Genomic DNA, 25,873 nt, shown 5'->3' on the forward strand with positions numbered 1-25,873 from the left:
GGCTTGAGCTATCCTACAGCAGTAGGTGCGCTGTAGCTGAGGTTTTGATGTTCACTACTGTAGTTTTAGTCGCATTTTTGCCCGTTCGTGTGTAAGAGCTACCTTTAATAAGTTAATTGCTGTTTATCTGCTAATAAATTTCATACAAATATTACCATAAAAGTGTTTCCATAAGGCACTATCATCCATTATTTGAGTGTAATTTTGAAAACATTTTACGGGGGGCATTCCCCCGGACCCCCTAGAAAACACGTGCCTTCGGTACGCTCTAATCCCCCACGAGTTTTATTGCTTCAGTTTTCGAAGCCCTGGTGTAGGCTACTCTAAATCCTTATAATATAATGTGGTCAGTGCTTTGAACAAAAGTAATGCTCACTAGAAGTACAAAACTATACAGGTTTGGGTGTTATATCTGAGTACGTAAATGTCCACTAAACTTTTAATAAACATGCTTGTCTCAAGACCATACTTTTCTATACCTTCATTTGTTTCTGATAATCGTGTTGGTAGCTTGTAGCCTACTCAATGCCCATTGGTTCTTCATTTTTGTAAACCTTTTCCACAGGGAAAGATATTGATGATAATGATGAGAGAAGGTAATGGCAAGAAACAAAATGAACCTAACAAAACGAGGCTGTACTTCTGCACTTCAGTTTTATCTTTTTCTGACAGGTCTTATCATCAATCATCCGTTGTTTCCATATGTTGATGACACACAACCTTTTTTCGTTGAAGCCACAGTTTACGAACGGGACGAAGAGTTTCAACAAATTCTTGAAAAGATGCTGAGGTACCTATACAATTTTTAGATAGCTTAGTTTAGTTTCTCAACCTTTCATAGTTCGTGCCCTTGTTAAAGTAATACTCAAAACCCGTGATCCCCTACTCACCAACAAAGAATGTAGATAACATAAACTTTCAAAACTAGCCAAAAAGTTTTAACGCTATCAATGCGAAACTTGTTGTTTGTCGAAGTAACGAAACGAAATCAAAATAAAAACTAAACGAATCAAAGTTAAAGAGTTTTACAATTTTGAGTGCCTTAATATTATTAACGATCATTCTGCTTAAACAGAAACTCAATCTATTGCATTAATGGGACAATTATCACAATATTTGCTCTTGGAATTATCTGACTTTTATAAATGTGCTCCTCCAATTGGACAGGAGATGCCTGAAAATACTGTACTGTACTTCTTCAATAATGAAGAGTTATAGAAACTACATCCACTACCCAACTTTATCTCCAATATCATTATTAATATTTTACCCATTTCTTGAGTCAGTATTCTTTTTTTCTGTTCTACCTTCCTTTTCATTCTTCTTTGTTGTGTCAAACTGCCATTTAAAAGCGCAATAGGCCTACTTGCTTTCGTATAAGCTAACTGTTTGAAAGAGAGAGTGCAGACTCGACGACCTAACGACCAAAAGCCTAATGATGGATATTTTGAAATTGAAGGTAATTCAAAACGTGGAGTATTCCATTAACATGAGTCGAATGATTTGGCACGAGATTTGGGACTAGGAAAAAAATCTTCGGTACTCTTAGCATCCAGACTAAATGAGAAATTTACTTGGAAAAGGAGCGAAGGTATCGTACTTTCGATCTAGAGAAAGTGTGATTTCCCCGTACTTTCGAAGTGACAGTAACTTTGTGTATAGGTATAATATACAAGGTTTACTGGAGGAGTTTGGAATTCCGATCTACAACTCAATTGAATGGCGAATGTTCATTCACAGTTCAAAGAGGAGCTTAAAGTGCGTCCTTCTCCATAATGGCAATTTATACAGTGCAGTACCAATTGCACATTCAGTTAGTGTTCGTGAAGAATACGGAAACATTAAAAGAGTCATTGAATTGTTGCAATATCACAAGCATAATTGGATCATATGTGTTGACCGTAAAATAGTATGTTTTCTTCTTGGTCAGCAACACGGATACACAAAATACCCCTGCTACTTGTATATGTGGGACAGCAGAGCTCGAGATCAGCACTGGTGGAGAGGAACTGGACTCTGAGATCTGACTTTAAACCTGGTGATCCTAATATTCTACATAAGCCACTTGTTGACAGAGAGAAAATTATTTTCCCACCTCTGCATATAATGCTCGGCCTAATGGAGCAATTCTTTAAAGCATTGTCAAGTGAAAGCATACTGTTTCAATTACCTCGTTTTCGCTTTTCATGGCCTGCCAATACAAAAAATTAAGGCTGGTGTATTTGATGGTCCACAAATTCGGCAACTAATCAAAGATGAATGCTTCAGTGGTTCAATGTCAGAATTAGAAGAAAATGCGTGGTTGCCATTTAAAAACCTTGTCAAGGGATTTATTGGAAATACACAGGCAGAGAATTATATAGAAAGAATTATCGAATTATATTGTTCAGAAGCTATTGGAAAGCTACAAAGAACTCGGCTGCAACATGAACATCAAGATGCATTTTTTTGCATAGCCATCTTGCTACTTTCCCGGAAAACCTTGCTGCGGTCAGCGATGAGCAAAGAGAAAATTCCACCAAGATCTGAAGGTGATGGAGGAAAGATGTCAGGGAAGATGAGACTTAGCCTACATATGCTGGCTGACTATTGCTGGAGTACTAAGCAAGACTGCCCACAGCTTGAAAATGCCAGGAAAAACTGCAAGCGTACATTTTTTCCCTAAAACTCGCATTTTATTTGTCCTTCAGAAGCAATGTCCGTTTTAAGGAACAGAATGAGCTGTACAAATGTTTATTCGAAAACCACTGAGTTACTTTCGGTTGCTTGTAGTTCTTAAAAACAATTTATACAATAAACGCAGATGTCTTAAATGTTATATTTGTTTGTGGGTGATGAGACAAAGTGGTGGGTGCTTAACTCAAAAACTTGACGTGGTAGAAAAAACTGATGGCATTTTTGGATTCAGCACCCAAAAGTTACTCAAGAACCATTGTTAGATCGAAGTCAACAAAAATTGTGTTCCCTTTATTATCTTTGAAAGCAACAAGTTGATTTGAAATCATGAGATTAGTTGGAGATAGTAACTTAAAATTGCGAGGAGAGAAAAAATATTCCAGCTGACTTTTCAGCATTAAACACCATATTATGCTTTCAGCAAAATTTTTCACCCACGGCGAAAAGCAGCAAATGTCATAAAAAAAAACACAATGTGATTCAAAAGCTCAAAACCTGTACATCCAGCATTGACTTTATTCAATTGAATATACACAGTATACTACAGTACCGTACTACAGTATATAGTTTTTTCAATTGAATTTATATTTTTTTTAATTGAATATATATAATCCCAGCAAACATTGTACTTTGGCCCAACGTAGTGTGACAGTTGGTAAAATAATGCTCCTCCGTTGGCACTACGTTGTGGCCGAAGTTGACCCAACGTATCTTGCACCATTCGTCGCAGTTGGGACAACTTCTTTAAAATGTTTGGGCCAACGTTATCCCAACTCTGCACCCAACGTAGTTAATCGTTGGTACCCTACGATGGCCCAACGTATTTTACACCATTCATCCCAGTTGGGCCGACTTATTTTAAAATGTTTGGGCCAACGGTATCCCAACTCTACACCCAACGTAATTCATCGTTGGTACCCTACGATGGCCCAACGTATTTTGCACCATTCATCGCAGTTGGGACAACTTATTTTAAAATCTTTGGGCCAACGTTATCCCAACTCTACACCCAACATAGTTTATCGTTGGTACCCTACGATGGCCCAACGTATTTTGCACCATTCGTCGCAGTTGAGCCGACTTATTTTAAAATCTTTGGGCCTACGTAATCCCAACTCTACTGCCAACGTAGTTCATCGTTGGTACCTACGATGGCCAAACGCACTTTGCACCTTTCGTCGCAGTTGGCCATACATATTTTGTACTAATCGTTGTAGTTGAGCAACGTTAGTTAAAGTTAACCTGCAATTTCAAGTTGACACTCTCCTGATGATCCATATGCCAATACGATGACCATCTTCTTATACTGAGCAAATTTAAGTCAATGATGTAAACAAACGTAAAGTTGTTAAAAAATACATTTATTCGAATGGTAAAATGCACCACCCATGCACAATTCACAGCTACGACAAGACATGCATAAAAGTCTAAAAACACAGTGGACTGAGGTACTTCATGCCTCATCAGAAGACTGCACCTGGATGTAACTACGTGATCTGTGGCGGCCTCAAGCGCAAGTACCTATAAAACAATATGCAACATATGTAAAGAAAATATACTGTACAGTGCAAATTAGATCGTGTTTACAGCACCGTGAAAGAACAGACTCTAATTGCTACATATCCCATGGATATGTGTATGCAACACCCGGTTATTTTACAATAACAAGCATTTTTTTAATACATCCTAACATTCCTCAGTATGTTCTTCGTCGTATGAGCTGTTCTTCCGGACTATATGTTTGGGCATGATGTCATCAGCCACTCGACAGTTTCGTCATCCAGGGCCTTCAGTCCAAGCGTTCCATGTGGTGGTTGATGGATTGGGCAGTCATGGACGACATGATCTACTGTTTGGTCTGTGGCGCCACACTCGCATCGCGGTGAGGGAGCCAGACCCCATCTGCACATGTCTGAACGAAAGCGACCGACGCCGGTTCGTAGGCGGTTAAGCCGGACCCACGCAAGTCTTGCGAGGGACATTCCCGGAGGGTGGGGATCGACGTCGGGTAGGAAATCACGGAGTCGGGAGGTGTTATTTTGCCACTCCATGTTCCATGTGTAGTTCGTCCAGTGTGCCGCACTTATTCCAAGATCTTCAACGTTGTTCAGAAGCTGTCGTGCGGCGGGCACAAATGGGCGTCTTGATTTCAGTCGCTGCTGTCTTCCAGGTAGGCGCTGGAGTGTACTGTGGAGGAGGTGGTCGGGGTCCAGTGCGCGACGAGCAAGGGAAATCATGGCTCCTTTACGGCGAAGCTCAGCAGGTTGGATGCCTGCAAGGATGGGAAGGCAGTCCGTTGGAGTGGGACGCAGGCATCCAGTCACAGTGCGTAGTGCGTCATTGATGGCGGTGTCAATGTGGCGGGTGTGAGAGCTGCGGCACCACACTGGTGCGCAGTACTCAGCGGTAGAATGGACGAGGGCCAAGGTAGCTGTGCGAAGGGTTTTCGCATCAGCTCCCCAGCCGGAACCCGCCAGCCGCCTCAAAAGTGCAACGCGCGCAGATAGTTTTTTGCGCAGTGACTCCAGGTGTCGTCGGTACGTGAGTGACCTGTCCAGGGTTACGCCGAGGTAGGTAGGTTCGGCGCAGTAGGGGAGGTGTTCGTCATCGGTGGTAACGTTGATCTCACGTTTTGCTTCCTTGTTGTTTAAATGGAAGGCCGCCGACACTGTCTTTGCCTTGCTGAGCTGTAGCTTCCATTTCTGGAGATATGTTGATATAGTTGACATGTCCTGGCTTAGGTTCCTCTCCATTGACTGCCAATCTCCGGCTGGATGCAGGAGAGCCAGATCGTCTGCATAAGCATACTTCCTGGAATGGTGTCAGGCAGGTCGTAGATGTAAGTGTTAAAGAGGAGGGGAGCCAGGACAGAGCCCTGTGGGACGCCGTTCCTGAGTCGACGAAGTCTACTTCGTCGGCCGCTACCGGTGGAAAGGGTAAAACTGCGGTTTTGCACAAGTTCCATAATCATATGGACCATGTGCCTGTCAGGAAGGAGACGGAGTAGTTTGCAGGTAAGGCCGCTGTGCCATACAGTGTCGTAGGCAGCCGTGAGATCGACAAACACGGCGCCAGCCTTCTTTTTTGCCGAGAAGCTGTCCTCGATGTCTTGGGTCATCAAAGTGACCTGGTCTACGGTTGATCTTCCGTGGCGAAAGCCGGCTTGTTCCCGAGGGAGCTGAGGGTCTATTATCGGTTCGACACGGGCGTAGATAAGTCTCTCGAGTATCTTGAAGGGGATACAGAGCAGAGAGATGGGGCGGTAGCTCTTCGGATCCCCTGGGGGCTTCTTCGGCTTTGGGACTGCAACCACTAGGGCTCTTCTCCAGATTCTTGGGATGCGCAGGTGACGCAAGCAGCAGGAAAGGAAGTCTTTTAACCAGGACCTCATAGAGGGGGCAGCTTGGAGTATTAGTTCCGGGCATAGGTGGTCAAGGCCCGGGGATTTGCCTGGCTTTAGGTGCTGGAGGGCGGAGGCAAATTCTTCTGGGGTGAACTCACCAGAGATGTTGCCCTCGACAGGTGTTGGGACCTTCCAGAGGTCCGTCATTTCCTTGAGGACGGACTTGTCTAATTCACGGTCTCTCGTTCTGTGCACTCCATTTTTCACAAGTTGTGAGGCGATGGAATTTGCTGAGATGGGGCATTGGCGACGAGAGACACGTGATCTGCCAGTGAGGTTGTTGAGTGTACTCCATGCTGTGCGGCTGGAGTGCGTGAAGTCGATTGAGTCTATGGCTTCTGTCCAGCGCTTCTTCCTCTTTGAATCCAGTCTTGCCAGCAGGGCTGTTGCTGAGTTGGTGGTGGCGGTGCCCTGGGGGGAACGGAGGAAGTCGTGGTAGAGCCTGTCGCACTCCACATCCCAGCAAGGTATGTAGTTTTTCCGTCGACCTCGCGGGATGGAGTCTTTTGCCGCAGATATGATTGCATCACAGAAGTCCTGGTAGGCTTCATCCACTTTGATGGTGTGTGGGGATGGGAGGTACTGCGTAGCTTCGTTTGTGAGGAAGCTGTAGTATTCCCAATCGGCCTTTCTGAAGTTCCATCGCTTGACAGGCTTGCTCGGAATAGGTGTGGCGAGCAAGGGGGCCGTGATTAGCGAGGGTCGGTGTTGAGACCTTGGGAACTTCTCTAGCACACGTCTGTCCGGCTGGCGATCATCGGGGTCATCACTTGCGAAAGCCAGGTCTGGGTTCGTGCCAGTGTTCCAACGACCGGAGTGGAAGCTCGGTGTGCCCTTGGGATCGTATAAGAGGGCGAGGTTGTTGTTGGTTGCCCAAGCGGCCAGACTTTCTCCGTCGTTGTTGATGGAGTTGTAGCCCCAGTCAGTGTGGTGGCAGTTAAAATCGCCAGCGTAGAGGCTGGGGTGGGGGAACACTGGGATGGCTGTTGATGTTATCCGCGAAGGTGGGGGCTTGTAGACATTGACGATGTTGTAGCCTGCTACATCTACACAAAGCCACTCGATCTCCGATTGAGCTTGGGATTGGTCAACCAAGGACCAGCTCAGCCGGTCATGGACAAACGTGGCGAGGCCGTGTTTCCTGCTGCATGTTGCGCCTGCGAGTGTGAAGTTGGTTATTACCAACTTATCCACAGATGTATGTTCTAAGTATGTTCTAATTCTGTAATTCGTAGCCTATACGATGGGGTGGGGAATGGGTATACCGTTATGTTCTATCAACCTCTAACATTAATGCACATTCGTTAATCGTGTTAATGCGGTTTGCCTTCTCTAACCAGTGCAAATTATTATTGTTATCGTTTGATAGATCTTCGAAGTCAAGTCTTAAAATGTGTGCATATTTCTTGAAGTTCTGCTCCAGTAATAAACTAATCGCTGGTTTAGTAAATAAAAATGCTTTTATTGCCCTTATTGAGAGAATAGTAACGATTTGTCAGTGACGGAGAGAACAAATGAACATACCCGCAGTACTTTAAGCCGGCCCCCATCGCGGTCTTCCCACGTCTTAAACCAGTCGCCCAGTTTGTGGTCGATTTCTTGTAAAGTGCATGATTTCGTATTGTTCTGGACAACATCTATAAGTAAAGCAGTTTTGTAAACAAATAATGTTACATCGATTTTTATTTTTACACAATCATTTACAGCAGTGGCTAGCCGCTCTTAACCTGTGGGTAATTACTCAATCTGGGGAAGTTTGAGGTCTTCCAGAGGGCAATGAGCAGGACAGTGCAAATTATTACCAATTTTTAATCAAACTTAATTCTTTGTTGGGTTTGGCTTTGGCTATTCCATTCAATTGATTGCCAAAGACTAATAAAATTGATACGAATGGAATTAATTTTATGCTGCTGTTTGGAAGTCTTCACGAGAAGATGCAGAACAATGTGTTCTTGTCGAAGGTTTCTTATTTGTGCGACTTTTTCTCTGACATAAACGCCTTGAACTGCTTGCAGGGCAAATGGACAAGGTTATGGGATTTAATAGACAAATAATAGATTTAAGATGCCCAACATGCTTAATTGCTTAAGTGCGGTAACGGGTCAGAAAAGGTTAAGAAAGTTGCTCTACAGTCTGTTTCACGTGCGTGGCACGATCATCAGGAGAGCTGTACTGAAAATAAAAGCGAGGACATCACCATAAGCATAGCCGCCGAACCCAGGAAGGTCGGCCTTCCCAATCTTTTCGCAGAGAAGGCCACCCTTCCCTGCGAAATCGGCCAGATCAACTTTCTAATCTCATCTTTTTTATTGCACACGAGTAAACAGTAGATGTTTTTCAACTGGATCTAGACTCAGGCATTAATCAGGGATAGTAAAGCAGCAAATTGACAAAAAAGATTACGATAAAGGTAAACTTCAGATGCTGCAAAACGTACGTTATATCCAACTCCAAGGTTGTTATTTCATTGAAAATTAATCATGAACAGTAAGTATTCTTTCTGGAGACGATATCATACCAACAAAAGGTGAATACAAAACTTAAACAAACTACTTACCTACGACCATGTTCTTTAAGTTTTGCATGGAATCAAAAGAAAACTTTTTCTCTCCACTTAATTTATTTTTCCCCTTCCCGGTCCGCGAGACGTAACTTGCGACTTCGTTTAACATCACCTGAGGCATCATTCGATTAACCGTGTCGTATAGGCTTCTTCCTCCTATACGACACAGTTGTTTGAACTGCAATAGAACAGATGGATGTTGAAATGCATAAGCCGAGATCGTTAAAACAGCATAGAAAGCAGTCCCACCAAACAGTCTCGGTGCGTACCAGGCTACCAAGTCAAGTCAAGTCAATTTATTTTGTTTTGACAACGCCATATATTAACAAACAATCAGAGTAAAATGTAATTGTCAAAACAATGCATTGTACAACTGTTGGTTAGATTATGGCGCAATCAGGATGGTAGCGAAAGACCATAAGCAGTCATCTAGTCAGCCACCACCCCATCACAGTAAATCTAACGACACATTCATACACACTAGTGTGCAGAGGCAGGCACACTACTTCATTGAATAAAAGGGTTCGCCACTGAGATTGAAAAACAACTGTTGTTGGTTTGAATCTGCATTCTCAAACTGAGTAAGCCGAGGATGAAGATTCAAACCAGCAACCAAGAATTAACCAACGACCAATAAGTGATCGTGTGCTATAATAGGCTACAGCACTTGCGAAAGTTTTCCTGAAACGTACAATAGCATGAATTTGTTGTAAATTGGTGTGTACCATGTGGTTATGTGCGTTGAATTGTGCAATTAGCCTGTTGAGGCAGACATTAAATGGTTTAGAATTCATTCATTCAAGTTTAAACTCATTTTAGGCTAAATGGAAGAATTAACTCTCCACACATAAAACTCATGTATTACCTTACCAAAAAATGTGGGTGACTTTAGATAGGTAATGCGCAGTAAGAACTAAGAACATATCGTGTTCACTAACCACAATCTGATAGGTCTCCTCATTCTCCAGCATGCTGTTTATGGTTTTTAATTCCGCTATGGTTGTAGCAGGAAGAGGAACATCCTCAGGAATTGGAGCCAATTCTAGGAATTTATCTGAGATAATCCCTCCCTTCTCTCTCAGCATAATTTCGATTCACAGAGCCGTTTGTTCATTTGACGTTGCTCTGTCAGAATTGTTTGAAGATAAGTGAACACTTTTACAATACCCCAGTATGTCAATGAAAAGTTGACATGACCACAAAAATCTGTCCGCCCCATTTGCTCAGTGGTTAAGCACCCGACTAAGACCAAGCGGCGCTGATTCGACTCTCGGGATGTGTTATTGAGCAACACATCGAAAGGAGAACTCTCCTTTCAGCAGAACCTAGTGGATGCTGCGGGGTGCAACCTAATTCGTACCATGAACAATTCGTCCTTCAGTTACTTTGAAAAGATCAAGAGAAAAAACTAAAAAAGCTGTAGTTGCTGATCGTAATTTCCGCAAACATTTTAAAAGGATTAGGGTATCGATTAGCTAGACATCGGTATCCGCAAACAAACAAACTGAAAAGATCGAGAGAACAAAATAGAACATTGCTGATCGCAGTTTCCGTTTTTCCGCAAACATTTTAAAATTTCCGGTAATGCAAACATTTTAAAGTTTCCGGTAATGATCCTAAGAGTTTGCCGAAGTCGCTGATTGCAGTTTCCGCAAACATTTTAAAAGGGTTAGGTATGATCGGAGTTTCCGCAAACATTTTAAAAGGGTTAAGGTTTAGGGTGTTTCCGCAAACAAACAAACTGAAAAGATCGAGTGAAAAAAAATAGAACAAAGCCGAAGTTGCTGATCGCAGTTTCCATTTTTTCCACAGTTTCCATTTTTTCCGCAGTTTCCGCAAACATTTTAAAATTTCTGGTAATGATCCTAAGAGTTTGTCGAAGTCGCTGTTCGCACTCGCAGTTTCCGCAAACATTTTAATAGGGGTACCTCTAAATACCCATTGTCAGGCATTGTAGGCATTGTCAGGCATTGTCGGGCATTAGACAAATCCTAGACAATGCCTTGAAATTACCGACAATGCCTGAAAGTAGCTACTCTACAATGCCTGACAACCCCTGAAAATGCTATAATGCCTAACAAACCCGTCAACCACTGATAATGATCGACAATGCCTGGAAATCCTAGACAATGCCTGGAAATTCCCAACAATGCCTGAAAGTAGTTAGCCTACTCCACAATACCTGACAACCCCTGAAAATGCTCGACAACCCCAGAAAATGCTCCACAACATCCCAAAAATCCGACTATGCCTGACAATACCCGACAATGCCTGACAATGGGTATTTAGAGGTACCGTTTTAAAAGGGTTAGGCTTGATTGGAGTTTCCGCAAACATTTTAAAAGGGTTCGGGGTTAGGGTTGATCAGAGTTTCCGCAAACATTTAAAAATTTCTTTAAATGATCCAAAGAGTTTTTGTTTGTTAGCGGAAAAATTTTAAAATATTTGCAGAAACTGTGATCAGCAACTTTGGCTTTTTTTAATTTTTTTCTCGATCTTTTCAAGGTACGAACTGACGGTACGAATTGTTCATGGTACGAATTAGGTTGCATCCGATGATGCGCAATCTACTTCATAAAAAAATCTGCAAAAAACTCGTGGTATATACATAATGCGGTGATAGTAGCAACACTCGAATCCTGATAAAAGTACTTCTCGTTGACATAATAGTCATTTTTATGCCACTTGAAAGTGAAGATACCACTTTTTGAAAAAATCGAGTAGGCTACTTCTAAAAATGTTACTTCAAAACCAATAAACAGGTCGCGTAGTTGCCGTAAAAAGTATTAGCCTAAATAGTTTACCCTGAAGAATAGATCTGAGTCAACTGAAATAAACCGTACCTGAGTTTCATGATGATCGTTCATTTGGGCAGTGCTCTTATAAATGAAAACCTGAAAGTCCCCAAAGCTACGTCTAAAAATTCCTAGATTACATCAAAGTTCCCTAAATCATTATTACATTCGAACAGTTTCACGTTCTGAAACAAAAAGCAAGAGTTAAGCGGTTTAAACAACAACACTAGCAAAAACCATTCTACATGACTTTGTTGTATTAGTGGGCTAAGTCTCACAGCAAAAAGCAGTACGGTATGTTAAATTACAGTGATGTTTAACATTACAGGGATACAGTGAAGATTTACCAATGCTTATCACATGCTAAAAATGACATAAACTGTGCACGACTATCGACTTATTCATGAGAGCTAATTTGACTAGCAATTAGTTGATTAGTTCATGTGCTTCAGCATCTGTAGCTGAACTCTTCATGAACCCTTGCCAACTTCAACAATTTAGCTCGATCCCTTAAACCCAGTTTGTCAGCTGACTTCATACCTTGGGTGTGTAGCAAACCAACTAAATTTTCTCACTTTAAACTGTTCCTGTAGTCAGTTTTAATGTTCTTCAAGCTACCCGTACTAAGAAGTCATTCAACTGGGGCATTTAAACATGGCAGGGACATTAGGCAAGTGACTACTTTGCTATGAACTCAAATACGGAAGAAAACTTCACAAATAAACCTCCATTCATTCTGTAAGCGAACAAGACAAAACTGCTAAAATCCCTTAATCATCAAATTCCCTAAACTTGTCCCTAAAAGTGGTTAAAAGTCCCGATTTTAAGGACAAATTCCGGTAAAATGAGAGCACTGGATGTGGGCTACTTGCGTTTTCCTGCACTACGCTGCCAGCCAAGCTAATGCAAATGTCAGCCAATGCAAATGAAATGTTGTCACGCCGCCAGCTATGAAGCTAATGCAAATTGCAAATGTCATCCATTTGGGTTTTCGCGCGTTTTTTACGATTTCACGTCACCGATAACGTAGCTTCTGATTGGCTCGAGGTTTTTAACAACTGATGGACTGCGCATCGTCATCTCTCTTTTGCAATTTTTGAAGAAAGCACGTTCAGATGTCCGCCATTGCTATGGTTATAGTGTACCAATTCCGCGCGTTTGTCTTTGTCAATGCTTTAGATATGGCGTGCTGTGCATATGGATGTAGTAAACGAAAAAAATACAATTCAGATGATAAAAGGAGTAAATATTATTCCAAGATATTTACTAATCTCTCGGATCATGTGTTTGAATGCACCGTTACCAATAATCATATTTTTACACTAGTCAAAACTGTGTCCAAATGTTATTTAAAAATTAGGTTTTACCGCATTGGTAAGGAAACCTGCAAGCAAATACAAGCTAAATTGGTTCGTAAAACGCTTAACAAAAATTCTGTCTTAACAAAAATTCTTAACAAACGTCTGCAGACGTTGAATCAGTTAAAAATGACAGATTTTTTGTATGGGTTGGCTGTAACAGCGCAGCTTTCACGCAAATTTGAGACACTATAATGGCGAACGCCTTTTTTTAATTTCTTCAATCGAGATGCGAGAAGCGCTGTCTAGTTGTTATAAGACAGTGGTTCCCAAACTTTTTTGAGCGCGACCCAAATATGAGTTTGGTGAACATCTCGCGACCCAAGACGCAGAAAATCTGTATAAACAATTTCAGCAGTCTATACTGTTTTTGCAATATTTGCCTGCTTCTTCTTCTCTCGTTTGACTTGTAGTAGCTTAGATTGGCAATGCCTCATCGTGTAGCTATGATACGGTAGTTGGGTCCGGTTGTCAAATACGGTACCAATGTTTCCACTTGGAGGCCGTAAGATGGGACATTCGTGGAATATGTGTAGCATTGTTTGTTCTACCGCTCCGCAGACACATATCGGCGTATTGTGCAACCCCCACCTAAACAGATTAGCTCCAGTGCAGCCAACGTCACATCTGATCCTGTTCAATGTGACCCATGCCTTTCTTGAGAGGTCTGCTCCAGGAGGGATGGAGAGTGCTGGTATAACTGAAAACTGGGGAGGGATATGTGGCAGCTCGTTCCATTCCTGGGCCCATGTCTCCATGCAGCTGAAGTTCTTATCCACAAGCGGTGTAGCATATCGATGAAATGGTTGATGACAGGCGTTGAAGCCTGACTGGTCCATATCTTTGGGAGTGACTGTGGAGAAGGTGTTGAGGATCGAGTCTTGCATGCAAAGCCAGTTTGTGAGAGGCTTCTTCCCTACGGACATGAGCAGGAGAAATGCCAGCCAAAGTTGGTAGATAAGCAGTAGGTGTGGGGCGGAGACAGCCAGTGATGATGCGCAAGGTGTCGTTAATGCATACATCCATCTTTTTTGTGTTTCTGCTACGGCTCCACACAGCTGTGGCATATTTGGCTGAGCTGTAGACCAAGGCTAGTGCACTTGTACGCAAGGTTGATGCTCGGGCTCCCCATCCTGTTCCTGCAAGGCTTCTCAAGAAGTTATTTCTCGAGGTAACCTTGGCACGGAGTGACTCCATGTGGGGTCTGTAGGCCAACTGCCGGTCAAGTTTTACTCCAAGGTAAGTTGGGTTTGCAGTATAATATGGTAAAGGATTTCCGTTTAGCGAGACAGACATTTGACGCTGGGATTCCCGATTATTTAAATGCCTGCTATAAACAAGACACAGACAACCAGTTGTAGAGTGGTGTAGCCTACTGTAGCTCGTCTTGCTCAGAGAGTAAGTAAAAGTGCTGGATTCGTTGTAGAGTCAAACCGGTTTGGCTTCAGTGCCTCTTCTTGGTGCTTAAAAATAGCCTACGCACATTTTTTTGCACATGTCGGATGTCTCTTCTTGTTCTTCTTTGTATTCGTTTGACAACATTTTATAACACAGCCTACGTAGCGGCTTCCCTGCAACCAGGGTCGCAGATAAAAATTAACTTCAAATTAAAAAAATAGTTCAGAAATCTTAAATTGTCAACTCAGAGAGTAATCTACGTTTAACGTGATTTGTTGAAGGAAGTGACTTGAATGCCGGTAAAACTGTTGGCCATAATTGATTGATAGAAGACAAGCCAAATAAAAGTGTAGGATGCAATGATACTGTCGATGTTGGGATTAAAACAACTCAATAGAAGAAAAAAAAGTTTCTTTATAAATTAATTTACAACAGTCCTATTTTGGCAGATTTAGACCGTCTCTGCACGACCCATTTTCTGACCCTTCGCGACCCATGTTTGGGTCGCGACCCATACTTTGGGAACCACTGTTATAAGATGTCTATGGTTAAAGTACTTGCCTACGAACACATGGTACAGGAAACTGTTGTCCAATTATTCAGCTCAGTGTTGTCATATTTTTTTTCAAAAATAAAATGAAAACTTCGAAAACAAAAATGAACGGAGCACGTAAAAATTGCGAGATGAAACTACAGCCCTGGTCAATTTTAAGAAGGCAAAGTAGAGTTATATAGAGCCATAGTAGAACACTAAAAAACTAGCTGCTGCTAACAAACTTGAAAAACTGCAGCTAAATTTGCGAATTAATGTTTTTTTTTCACAATTAGTGATCCTCATAGTGATGCATGATTTAGAAAAACATTTCAAGTTTTTTTTTTACTTATAGCAATAACGTAAAAAAATTGAGGGGTTACCGTAGTTCGCCCGCAAATAATGACGTTGGCCCAACGTTCTGTACATTTACAACTGCACACCAACATTGGAAAGAACGACTTCCTAATTCTACGTTTTTTTGCATTTTCATTGTCCCATTACAATTGTAAAGGGAATACCATAAAGCAAACTTAAACAATTCTTCGAAGGTATCTTCAATTAATATATTTCAAAAGTTGGCAAAACTACACTACCCTCAGCCAACCCGAACAACCGTCAGCCAACGTTGGGCCAAGGAAAAATGTTTACCGGTATAGTTTTTTCATTTCTATTTAGGGAAACTGCTGGACAACAAACATTTTCTGCTACTCGAGTATTGTCTCGTGGCGATGGAAGAACCTATGGAGTCAACACCATACAAGTTTCTTCATCTTATCATTGGAAACCGGTATGCGGAAGAAAACGACTTGTTTGGCTGCGTGATGGTATTAATCCCGTAATCAGTCTGCATTAAATAGTTTAGCCTACCGGTACGTTATAAATTTGACTGTTGTTTTCAATTTGTAGATTCCCAATACTCCTTTTATAATCTGCGTTGTTATTGCAACTGAAGAGATGCAAATATCGACTCCATCAATCGTTTCATCACCGTTTCTATATCATCGATTCGATATTACGCAGCCACCGCAGCCTTGCTCTCATTTTGATAAGTATTATTGTGCAAGTAAGAATCTTACTAAAGCTTTGGTGTCAATCTCGGTAACTTGACTAATTTCTGACTGACACTGCTATTTTACTCCAGTGTTTTTAAATATGAGCAAACTGACTGTCAAAGAGAAGGTAATATAATTTTCCTACTCAAGGGACGCCTACTTTATATCCATACCGAGTGTGTTCCATCTTCACAACATCTATGGTAGAACTGGTAGATTAAAGCCTAGTGCTGAGAAATCGAACAATTGCAAGAATAAGAATTTTAGCCTTTTTCATCAGAACAAATTATGGTGATAATTTAAAATAACAACAAAAGTTAAACTCAGCAATCGCTTTTGGAAATCCTAATCAATTCTAATTGTCCACAGGTTTTGATGTATTTGTAATCAATAAAATACCTTAAAGTACGCAACAATTTGCAACAAAAACAAAATCAAATCGCAACTGAACGCATTTTTTAAACAATAGTTAATTAAAGTTATAGCAATGGTTAGGCTAGTTAAATTATTAACTAAAGTTGTGGTGAACGTAATTTCAGAATATGCAAGCAATAATTACATCATCCACTGTTCTTTTTCTACTTTCTTATCAAAAGACGAAAAAAATATATGCTAAAGCAGCACTTATGTTTATGCAGGAAATAGGAGTTCTGTAGCATTTGGAGCAAGGAGTTATGAAATTCCAGAGGAATACTTACTTCAAAATGAAGATCAGGAAAGTGTTTCTACACTTAAAAATTATATGGAAGGTCGAGGAACCAAACCATCAAACTTAAGGGTAAGCTTGATAGTTATACCGACGTATATAACGTAAGGCTTTTCAATTTAGAGAAGCTATAACTGCAATAACACCATACTGCACGACAATAAAATTTATTTGACACACAAGCTGAGCGTTTTAAGGATATTCTGTGATATGCTTAGGGTACGGTAGCCTACTCTGAATGTGACATAGCCTTTGTTTTTCTGAATTAGCTTTGTCAGCTTTTTTTCTTGCTCGGTCCTTAAAGAAAAGATGAAAAGAGATGATATAGTTCAATCATTTTATTAATAGTTTAAATGAACTCTACGGTTTTGATGCCAAACGTCAATGTGTGGATGAAATCGTAGAGCTGTAAAATTTTAGCATGTTACTCATCAATAATATTCCCACCTCCTTTTTCGCTACGGCGCGAAATCGCTTCTCGTTTCTTTTTGTGGTTATTAGAGTCCACAAAAATAACAGTGAGCATTGATTACAGTACAACACAAACGAACATTAAATTTTTGTTTGGCTTTGTAATAAAATATTCTGCAACAGTTAACATTTATAATTATTTTATACTACTATATACTTATTGATAATCTTGATACTGTAAGAAGAAGTGTAGCCTAAGTATCAACTATCCAATATAAGGGAAAGCGAGTATACCTCTGCACGAAGAGATAGCACTGATTTTTTGATTTGAGCGTTTTAGGTACAAACATAGCAAACACATTAATAAAAATTGAAATTGTTAAGAAATCTGGCGTTGGCTTGGCTGTTAATGACAAACAAAATTTTCTTCGTGCACACCTGCAAATACAGGTATTCTCATCTACCAGTTAGTTGAACAATTTACTGGTAACTGTATAGTTAATTATCGAGAATCAAGTAGTTAATGAGATAACGATTAGTTCTATTGCATTTTTTAAGAGAAAAATTTTGACATTAATTAGGGTTATTTACTTATTTAGCAATGTCTGCAATTGTCATGAATAAGGAAATGTTAGCGATGTACCACACAATACTATTTTGATACCCAGTCAGCAATTCAGTCGCTTTTTACATGGATATTTTTAATTTTTGCTTTTAATTTTTACAATTTACCTTTTACCCTTTACTCTTTACCCTTTACTTTTTAATTTTTACCTTTTACCTTTTTACTTTTTGCCCTTTAACCTTGAATTTTTACCTTTTACTTTCTTTTACGTCTGTAGACGTGGAATCAACACAACAAAAACTCTTGATTTGCTATGGGGGTAAAATCGCTTGACTCTGATAGTATTTCAAATACTTCAAGATCACGTCTCGAGCTGCTTCTAATGTATATATTCACTTAGAACGAAATTAAAGACGTGGTTTCTTTGACGTATAATGCTGACACTTTGTGGTCATCGATTGATCAAGAAAATAAATTGGAACAAAATATCTTATTTCGCTACATTGGCACAAGAGAGGGTGTTTTTCGAAGCTTTCCTGGAGCTCAAGTTCCTCAGAACTTTGATCCTGTAACAAGACCATGGTAACAAGCTGCCGTATTTGTTTTTCAAATCATTTTGTTTTAACCTATTGTTATTTAATTTTGTTTCGAAGTGAGTTATGATAAAAGATCACCAAACTAACAAGATTCTTGGGTTATCTTCATTACGCTCTAAATAATTAGCTACTTTAATGCATTTTAAAGACTATTTATGTAAAGTTTTAACAACGTAGTTGCATTTTTGCAGAGCTGTTTTTGTGCTACTATTAAGCCACATATATACTTTGAAAGGTACGTACAAGCATTGGGGAACAAGGGTCAAATCAGCTTTACACCGGCCTATCGAGATATCGAAACTGCTGGGTTGGTTGTGAGTTTGAGTCAAGTGTTATATGTTGGAAAGTAAGTGTTTTTGCAAGCATTGCGTATGCAATAAATTATTGTCGCTGGCTTGGCCTACATGTATGTTACAGTACGTTAGCACACATTTATCAATTAACTTGCATGTAATCGTGTTACGTATAATAGCCTACTGGAGTGTGGGTTGATAGGAACAGGGTTTAACTTTAACCTCTAGCACATCTTTTCTTAAGAGTCTTGAATGAATCATAACCAAAGTAGTCACGACTTTGAGTTTGCCACTACGTATTTTTTTTAGTACTATTGTTTTCTTTGAAGGTGTCTTGTTCGGGCGGCCAAAACTTAAATGGTCCGGCTCTATGGTCCCGGGTTCAAATTATAATTAAAGAATAATTATTCTTTGAATGGGCCTGGTTACTATTGTTGGCTCTGCTGCCAATCGTTGAGAAATTTTGATTATGAGTGCTGCAACCCAGTCCAGGGGTAGCTTCCAATTTATGTACTTGCAATAAAGTATCTCATTTTTCTATGTTTGAAAATGTGTAGAGTGATGCTTGGACTGTAGAAGTGTGAACACTGGATATCGTTTCCTGGGCATGGAGTAAGATGCTTAATCTTCTTGTCCCTTGCGTCTCTGTCAGTTTATCGTACAAATAACAAATAGGCAACGTTTTAACTTACTAATCTGTATTGCTAACAAAACACTACGTCATCATTTTTGCAAACAAAGGTCCGGAGGAAGTCACGATGCGTCTGATGATGTTCACGGGGTCATGGGAATCGATTTGCTGTTAAAACAACTTGGTGACATGATATTGGATCTTTATCCCATTTGCAAACAAACTAACATTTATAAGTAAGTCGCAAACTGAAATATGTTTGCCATCAATCATATAAAATACGAAGCTAATTTACTATCGTGCGTTGTCTACAATTTGTTCATTATTCCATGGCAAAGGATCTGATACGGCTTAACAATAGTAACCACACATTACATACAATCTGCTTATTTTAAAAGTCGAAATAAAGATAAGTTGTCATTCAAAAATCAACATTTAGACTTGTTTCGGAATTGTAAAGCAAATAGGAGGCGCATCACCGCAGAGAAACCTTAAGTTAAAGCATAAATTAGTTCAAATGTAATATCGTATTTGACATTTCCCTTTTCCGATATATTTAGTGTACAAAACTGACTTGTGAATTGTGAATGTGTCTGAGGCATTTATTGACCATATTTTGTTTTTGTTTATGCAACAAATGTTTGTGAAAAGAAAACGCTCATAGGCTACATATTGTGTAATGTACTACTATATTGACCTATCCTTTCAATTTTTATGAAATGCTTCACAGGTGTCTGCTAGTAGACCAAGGTGGATACACAATTTGGTCTGACAATTTAATGCAGTCTCCAAGCCTCCTTGGCCAGCCGTTACCTAAACTTGAAGAGGAAATTGCAAACTCTCTTTTCCATGCAAAGTTGTTGGTTGCACAAAGTTGCGCAATAATCGATGACAGATCAATATTTCATTCTTACAGAGTAAGTTGATATTTTCCACAAAGACTTTTCAGTTTCAGGTGATAATATTCCTAATAAATTTTGAGAGAAAATGCTTGTACAGAGATAGAAATCAGTAGAATAGTTATAATGCTTGACAGAAAAAAGTTTCTTTTAAACTGCTTACATTTATTTGTATAATTCCATACCATAACACTGGTCTACAAAAAAAAGATTTTTTTTCTGCTGTTTGGACTTTGAAAACTAATTCAATATAATTTTGATGTGCTGAATACGAATCTGAACTCAGATTTTTACTGTCACATCAGATTTTTGAGATATGGTAACAAAAATACTTTACTTTTGCCAAAAGTGGAAGATTAGACGTTGCGTTTACCACCAACATAATATAGTGCCATAGCGAAAGATTAGTGTTATATACTAGACAGGTCAAAATTGCTTAAATAAGGTTACTGGACAAGCATCGCCATTAGTCTGCTTAAATCTTTGTTATTTCGTGCAAAAACATTGACAGGTGTAGGTCAATTATACTTTTAGCTTCACCTTTAGCTTGATATTACTGATTTGTTAATAATGTTGCTTCCAAAACAAAGTAGTATCAAAATTGTACTTTGTGGGTGTATTTCAGCTGTTTATGCACCCCATGGCCTGGATTTCTGGATGTAGCACAATGTGTATGTGTATTAAACGCCACGTCAAATCTTCCACTTTGGCAAAAGTAACAATTTGCTTCTATTATAACTCACAAACCTGACGTGATAGGGTGAATATGAGGACAGATTCGGATTCAGCACCCCAAGATTATTCTAAATAAGTCTCCAAAAAGTTCATAGAGCAAAACTCGTGTAGACCAGTGAGTCCACAAAAGAGACGAATAAAATAACAGTAGGCTAATCCAATGTTGCAGTTTTTCAGTGTATGGAAGAAATTCTTCCTTGCCACACAACAAATTTATTCTTCCAATTTGCAGCAGTTCTCTTCAATTTCCATTCATTGCTTTTGTGGCTAACGAACAAATCACAATAAACATTTCATTCCAACTCAGCTCGAGCATGCCTTCTTTGTTGTTCCATGCATTCGAGTTTAGACACTTCCAGTCTGTTTGTCTGTTTCACCGGTGGTCGTCTTTTCTTGCAAAACAACATCTTTTCTTAACGTTGTAGTTTCATCATACTAATCTGACAGATGCTCGAATTCAATAAGCCTTATCCTGTGCAATTTTGTCATTTTATCAGTTCATCGCAGTATCTTATTCCTTCTACAGTCTAGTGAATAAAATGCTTGTTTGTTTGTCAAAAACAGATACTTAAAAATGACTATGTAGGCCTACCCATTTTATGCTGCATAAACATTGCAACTTCAATTGTTAGATTGATTGTAGGCTTAAATATGAAACATGTTACTGTCAGAGATGGGCACGGTACAATTTAAAAGTACCGCGGTACCGGTACTCGGTACTGGTCAAAAATAGTACCGCGGTACCGGTACCGGTACTATTTTCAAAAAGTACCGCGGTATCGGTACGGTACTCGGTACGGTACTTTTTTTAATACAAGTTACAAGACTTAGAATGATGATTTTTTTTTTGTGATTGTAATCGAAATAATCTTACATTTAAAACCACAAATGCGATTCATCTCCATCCCAATTATATTAACAAGTAACAGCAACGCGCCATGACAATGTTCATATTCTACACAAAAAAAAAAGACTGCTCAACCAGCCCTTTGGTAGGCACGCAAAGCTGAATGGAACAGATCGGAAAGTAAAGTCACAAATCTCTTGATTTTGCTCAGTATAAATGCATAAATTTAAGGTAGGCATATTAATACTTGTTAGTTTATAGACTTATAGTTAAGGGCCAACCCAACATGCCGTATAGAAAGCTATTGGAAGTAAAGGCCATTCAACATCAGAGGTGTAAAGTAATGAAAGTAGTGTTACTTAAGTAGCAATAAAACAAAAAAACTGGTATCCATCTAAAATGGACTGGCTTGCACTTGGCATAAAAATTAGCATAAACATAAAAGCAACTTGCAAAAAATAAAAGATAGTGACACTATTATTCCTTTTTACTTTTATGTTAAGTAGCAATGTTCAGTAACTAATACTTTTTGAGTAGTTTTAGTTTTCATTACTTTCTACTTTCACTTGTTTAGTTTTATGCCAAAGTAACGTTAGTCGAGTAATTTTATATTTTGTCAAGTAGAAAGTTGTAGGCTAACTTTGATAAAAATCTGTTAAAAAGGTATCATTTCTAAGATAAAAGAATATTTTAAAGAGAAATTGTTAAAAATAAAAGTTTTGTTAAAAAGAATTGTTAAAACAAAAAGTTTATCCTTCTAAGACCTAAATGATTCATTAAAAATTAAACTATTAAGTAAGATATTTTATGACTAAAATTATTGGAATTTTGAAATATTTTTTCAAAACTTGATGAAATTTGTCAAAAATGTTTGTTTTTTGACTGCAAAATTTACTAATTCTACTTGAGTAATTATAAGGATCAGTACTTTTTTACTTCTACTTGAGTGATAATGTGCTCTGGTACTTTCTATTTGTAATTGTAACGAATTAGAATTGACCTTCAGTAACTGTACTTTTACTTGACTATTTAAATGGACTACTTTTTACACCTCTGTTCAACATTTATCTCTGAAGATTAAACAGGGGCCCATAACATTTGAAAAGCAGTAATTATGCCACATACGGAGCAAACCGCAAAACAACGAATCCTCATTGGACTCCTATTCACACACAATTCAAAGCAAAAGAGTACTAAAAAATTTTAGGAATTGCAGTATAGTCCCCAACACTTTATAAAAAAAAATTGATAAGACCCTAAAGTTATAGGCCTATCAGTTTATAACTAATTGGGTATTTAGTAAAAGTTTGGGGCAAGCCTGTTCTAGGCATTCGCTTTCAAAAACAGTAGCATCTCAAAATGAGTGTCACTTAATCCAGCTCGTTTCGGCCTCAAAATGTCTTTAGCCTCAAAAGTTTTCTTCGCGCCATTTTCGTTCATGGATTAAATCGTTACGGAGTTAACATTGTTGAAAAAAAGTACCGATAAAAGTACCGGGTATTTTAACCAAAAAAGTACTGGGTATTTAGGCAACCGGTACAAATTTCAAAAATTACCGCGGTACAGTGCCGCGGTACAATTGTACTCGGTACTGCCCACCTCTGGTTACTGTAGGCCTATTTTTCGTACCATAGATCTAAACATGAAACATTTTCTCAATTACCCATTGTAAAACTGAAAGAACTTAAAGTACAAGAACAAGCGTTCGCAGTGTTCCACTCCCTGGGGTGATAGCGGGCACCAAACTAAAATGTCTTACGTAAGAACAACAGGAGAGCCTCGAAAACACCTGTCGTTAACAACTCTCAAATAAAATAAAAAACGTGATGTCTCAAATTGGCAAAAATTATAGTCTAAGCTTTCAATTGGTTTGTCTAGGAGTATTTTGTCAGGTTGGAAGAAGTAAACCTGACACAATTTATTTTTATTTTTATTTTATTTACAGTAGGCTACAATGCACTGACTAAGATAGCTTACCAGTACTCTGACGTATAAACATATGGTTTGTTCTTAGATTACAGCTGATACCAGATACAACGGCATAACAAATGGAGGTACGGATGGTTTTTGCTTCAACTTCACTCTGTTTCCAATTGGAGGCATGTCAGCTTTTCTTATTGTTAGTGGAGAACCAACCGCGTCTAACCCCGGGACTTGTAATTCTCAATCTAAAAGATGTTCTTGCTTAAACTTGGTCAGTATTGTGTTTTCAAGTAATTTTTTAAATGCAAATTATCACACTTGATTTTTACGCTAAGCGTCGCACTCGCATGTTTGCATGGCGATGTGGAAACCATACACGCAGTGACGTCAGCAGTATTTTTTTTGAATGCGCTGAAACTTTATTAGAGTTAGATTAATTATTAACTTTTTTGTTTTTGAAAAGTGCTCAATTTATTTTTTGCCAAACTGTTGTATCACATTGTCTCATATGCCGATAAAAGTTGACATATTTGGAATCAAAATGAAGGACTTCTTTTGGATCCAAACCGGTCTCAATCCGTCTTCTAGATTGTGCGTTAAGAAAATGGCTGGGTGTGCAGTTGATGTTCTTCTGCTTGAAAGCCTATTTATGTAAAGTTTTAACTATGCTAGATTATAGGCTATTCATCGGAGCAGGAGAGGCTCACAAAACTTACATGGAACGCATAACACGAAGTTGAACGATAATTCTTGGAATCATTTACATGTCAACTGAGTTTACTTATAGAGATAGCAGACACTCAAAGAGCTATCAAACTTTAGAAGTCTTTAAGATTTACAGGCTGTCAGAGAATGGCTTTATAGCTTCTAAGGTTTCGTTGAACTTCGGTAGATGTTCTTTGTTTTCAGTCACAAGGTGATATAACCTGAATTTTAGCTTTATTCGATTTGTCGATAATTCAAATTGTAAAAAGCCTATATACAAGGCGCAGGAAAGGATGGTACTGATGTCAAGAAATATCTATTCGCTGGTGGTAGATAGACACCAACAACCAATTATCTTCTGCTCTTTATAGAAATAGACATATGGTATGCGTATTTGTAATCTGCAAATTGTTGTAGCAGATGAAGATTATTGACCAATCAGAAGATAAGATTTAACCCAGCTGAGAACAATTTCGTTGGGAAGAATTTAAGAGATCAAATACGAAATTTCTTTCAACCGCATTAAATCTTGCCTTTTAAATCGCCCCATCTGCTGCAGCAACCTGCAAATTGCAAATACGCTTTCGAATCGCTTAAGGTAGCCTATATGCTATACAAGGATGAAATCACTAAACAACAATAAATCATTAAGTTTTTTTTTATTTATTGCAACAATACGAGAGTTTATTCAAAGAAATATTTTTGGTCGAAACGAAATTCCAAGAGTTCCAAATGAAATCAAAACAAAAAACAAAACTGTTTTGTGCGGAACATTCTTAAACTAAAATTTCTGGCAACGCGTTGTGTTTCAAAATCACAAAGAAATACAATTGCTCTTTTTTCTCAAACTAAATAAAAAGAAAGATTTTGTTCCAAAAGGAAACAAACAGTTTGCAAAGTTTCACTGAGCCAGTGAACTCTACGAAACCTCGATGGTGCACTTTATAAACTATTTGATAAACTTTGACTTTGTAAAGAACTTTAAGAAATTTTTGACTTTTCTTCGACAAGGCAACAAACATGATTGCCGAAATGAAAATAATCTTTCCTAGGCAGGTCAAATTTTTAAGATCTGCAGCTATACAAGATTTATTAAATTCTTTATAAAATAATATATTTATATAATTATATAATATATAATAAATAAAATTTTCAGGCTGAGGACAAATGTAGTAATGCTGGTGTACGTCTTGAAGATTCATGCGCCTGTCCATGTGAAACCTCAAATCCGGACTACAATCCTTGCAACAACACTTACACCATTCAACAGTATGAAACATGTATTGGTCAAAAACGAAAACACAGCTCTCTGCTAAGTTTACCCAGATTCGATTATTTATGTAAAGCAAGTAGGCAGTGGCGTAGCTACGGGGGGGGGGGGGGGCACGTCTGGGGGCAGCACTTTCAGACAGGACTTTTTTGTTATTGTTGATAATGCAAAAGTACACGAAAAATAAAAGCAAACAGAATGGCAACGTTGAAAACATAGAATAATTCCACGTTAAGTCAATTAAGAAAATGAAATTATCTATTGCACATGTCTTGAAACTACAAGGGTTTTTTTATTGCAAACTGACTAAATTAACTTAGTCTCTATAATGGCTTCATGACCTCATGGACGCCATGTCAAGTCGGGGTCACATTCATTGTTTTTCTTCGCCTGCGGAATTTATAAATTTAGCATCGTCGAGTGCGTGTTTGTTTTTTTTGCTGCCGTCGTTTGTCGCGTGCCAAGAAATCGCTGAATGAGAGCACAGATGCTCCCTTCGCTGTGCTTAATCC

General features: G+C 39.0%; 1 protein-coding gene across 1 annotated transcript in view; it reads left to right on the forward strand.

Annotated features, from left to right (window-relative positions):
* LOC145770284 (VWFA and cache domain-containing protein 1-like) overlaps window positions 1-25,873 on the forward strand; it is an 86,243-nt gene that overhangs the window by 53,338 nt on the left and 7,032 nt on the right. The window contains exons 13-22 of the mRNA XM_082581881.1: window positions 673-790; window positions 15,404-15,515; window positions 15,635-15,791; window positions 16,419-16,558; window positions 17,863-18,044; window positions 18,294-18,404; window positions 19,093-19,218; window positions 19,713-19,899; window positions 23,478-23,657; window positions 25,248-25,360. Of these exons, the coding sequence (XP_082438007.1) occupies window positions 673-790; window positions 15,404-15,515; window positions 15,635-15,791; window positions 16,419-16,558; window positions 17,863-18,044; window positions 18,294-18,404; window positions 19,093-19,218; window positions 19,713-19,899; window positions 23,478-23,657; window positions 25,248-25,360 (1,426 nt within the window). The remainder of the gene's footprint in view (window positions 1-672; window positions 791-15,403; window positions 15,516-15,634; window positions 15,792-16,418; window positions 16,559-17,862; window positions 18,045-18,293; window positions 18,405-19,092; window positions 19,219-19,712; window positions 19,900-23,477; window positions 23,658-25,247; window positions 25,361-25,873) is intronic.

This window comes from Aplidium turbinatum, chromosome 5, assembly GCF_918807975.1.
Source record: "Aplidium turbinatum chromosome 5, kaAplTurb1.1, whole genome shotgun sequence".
Classification (NCBI taxonomy): Eukaryota; Metazoa; Chordata; class Ascidiacea; order Aplousobranchia; family Polyclinidae; genus Aplidium; species Aplidium turbinatum.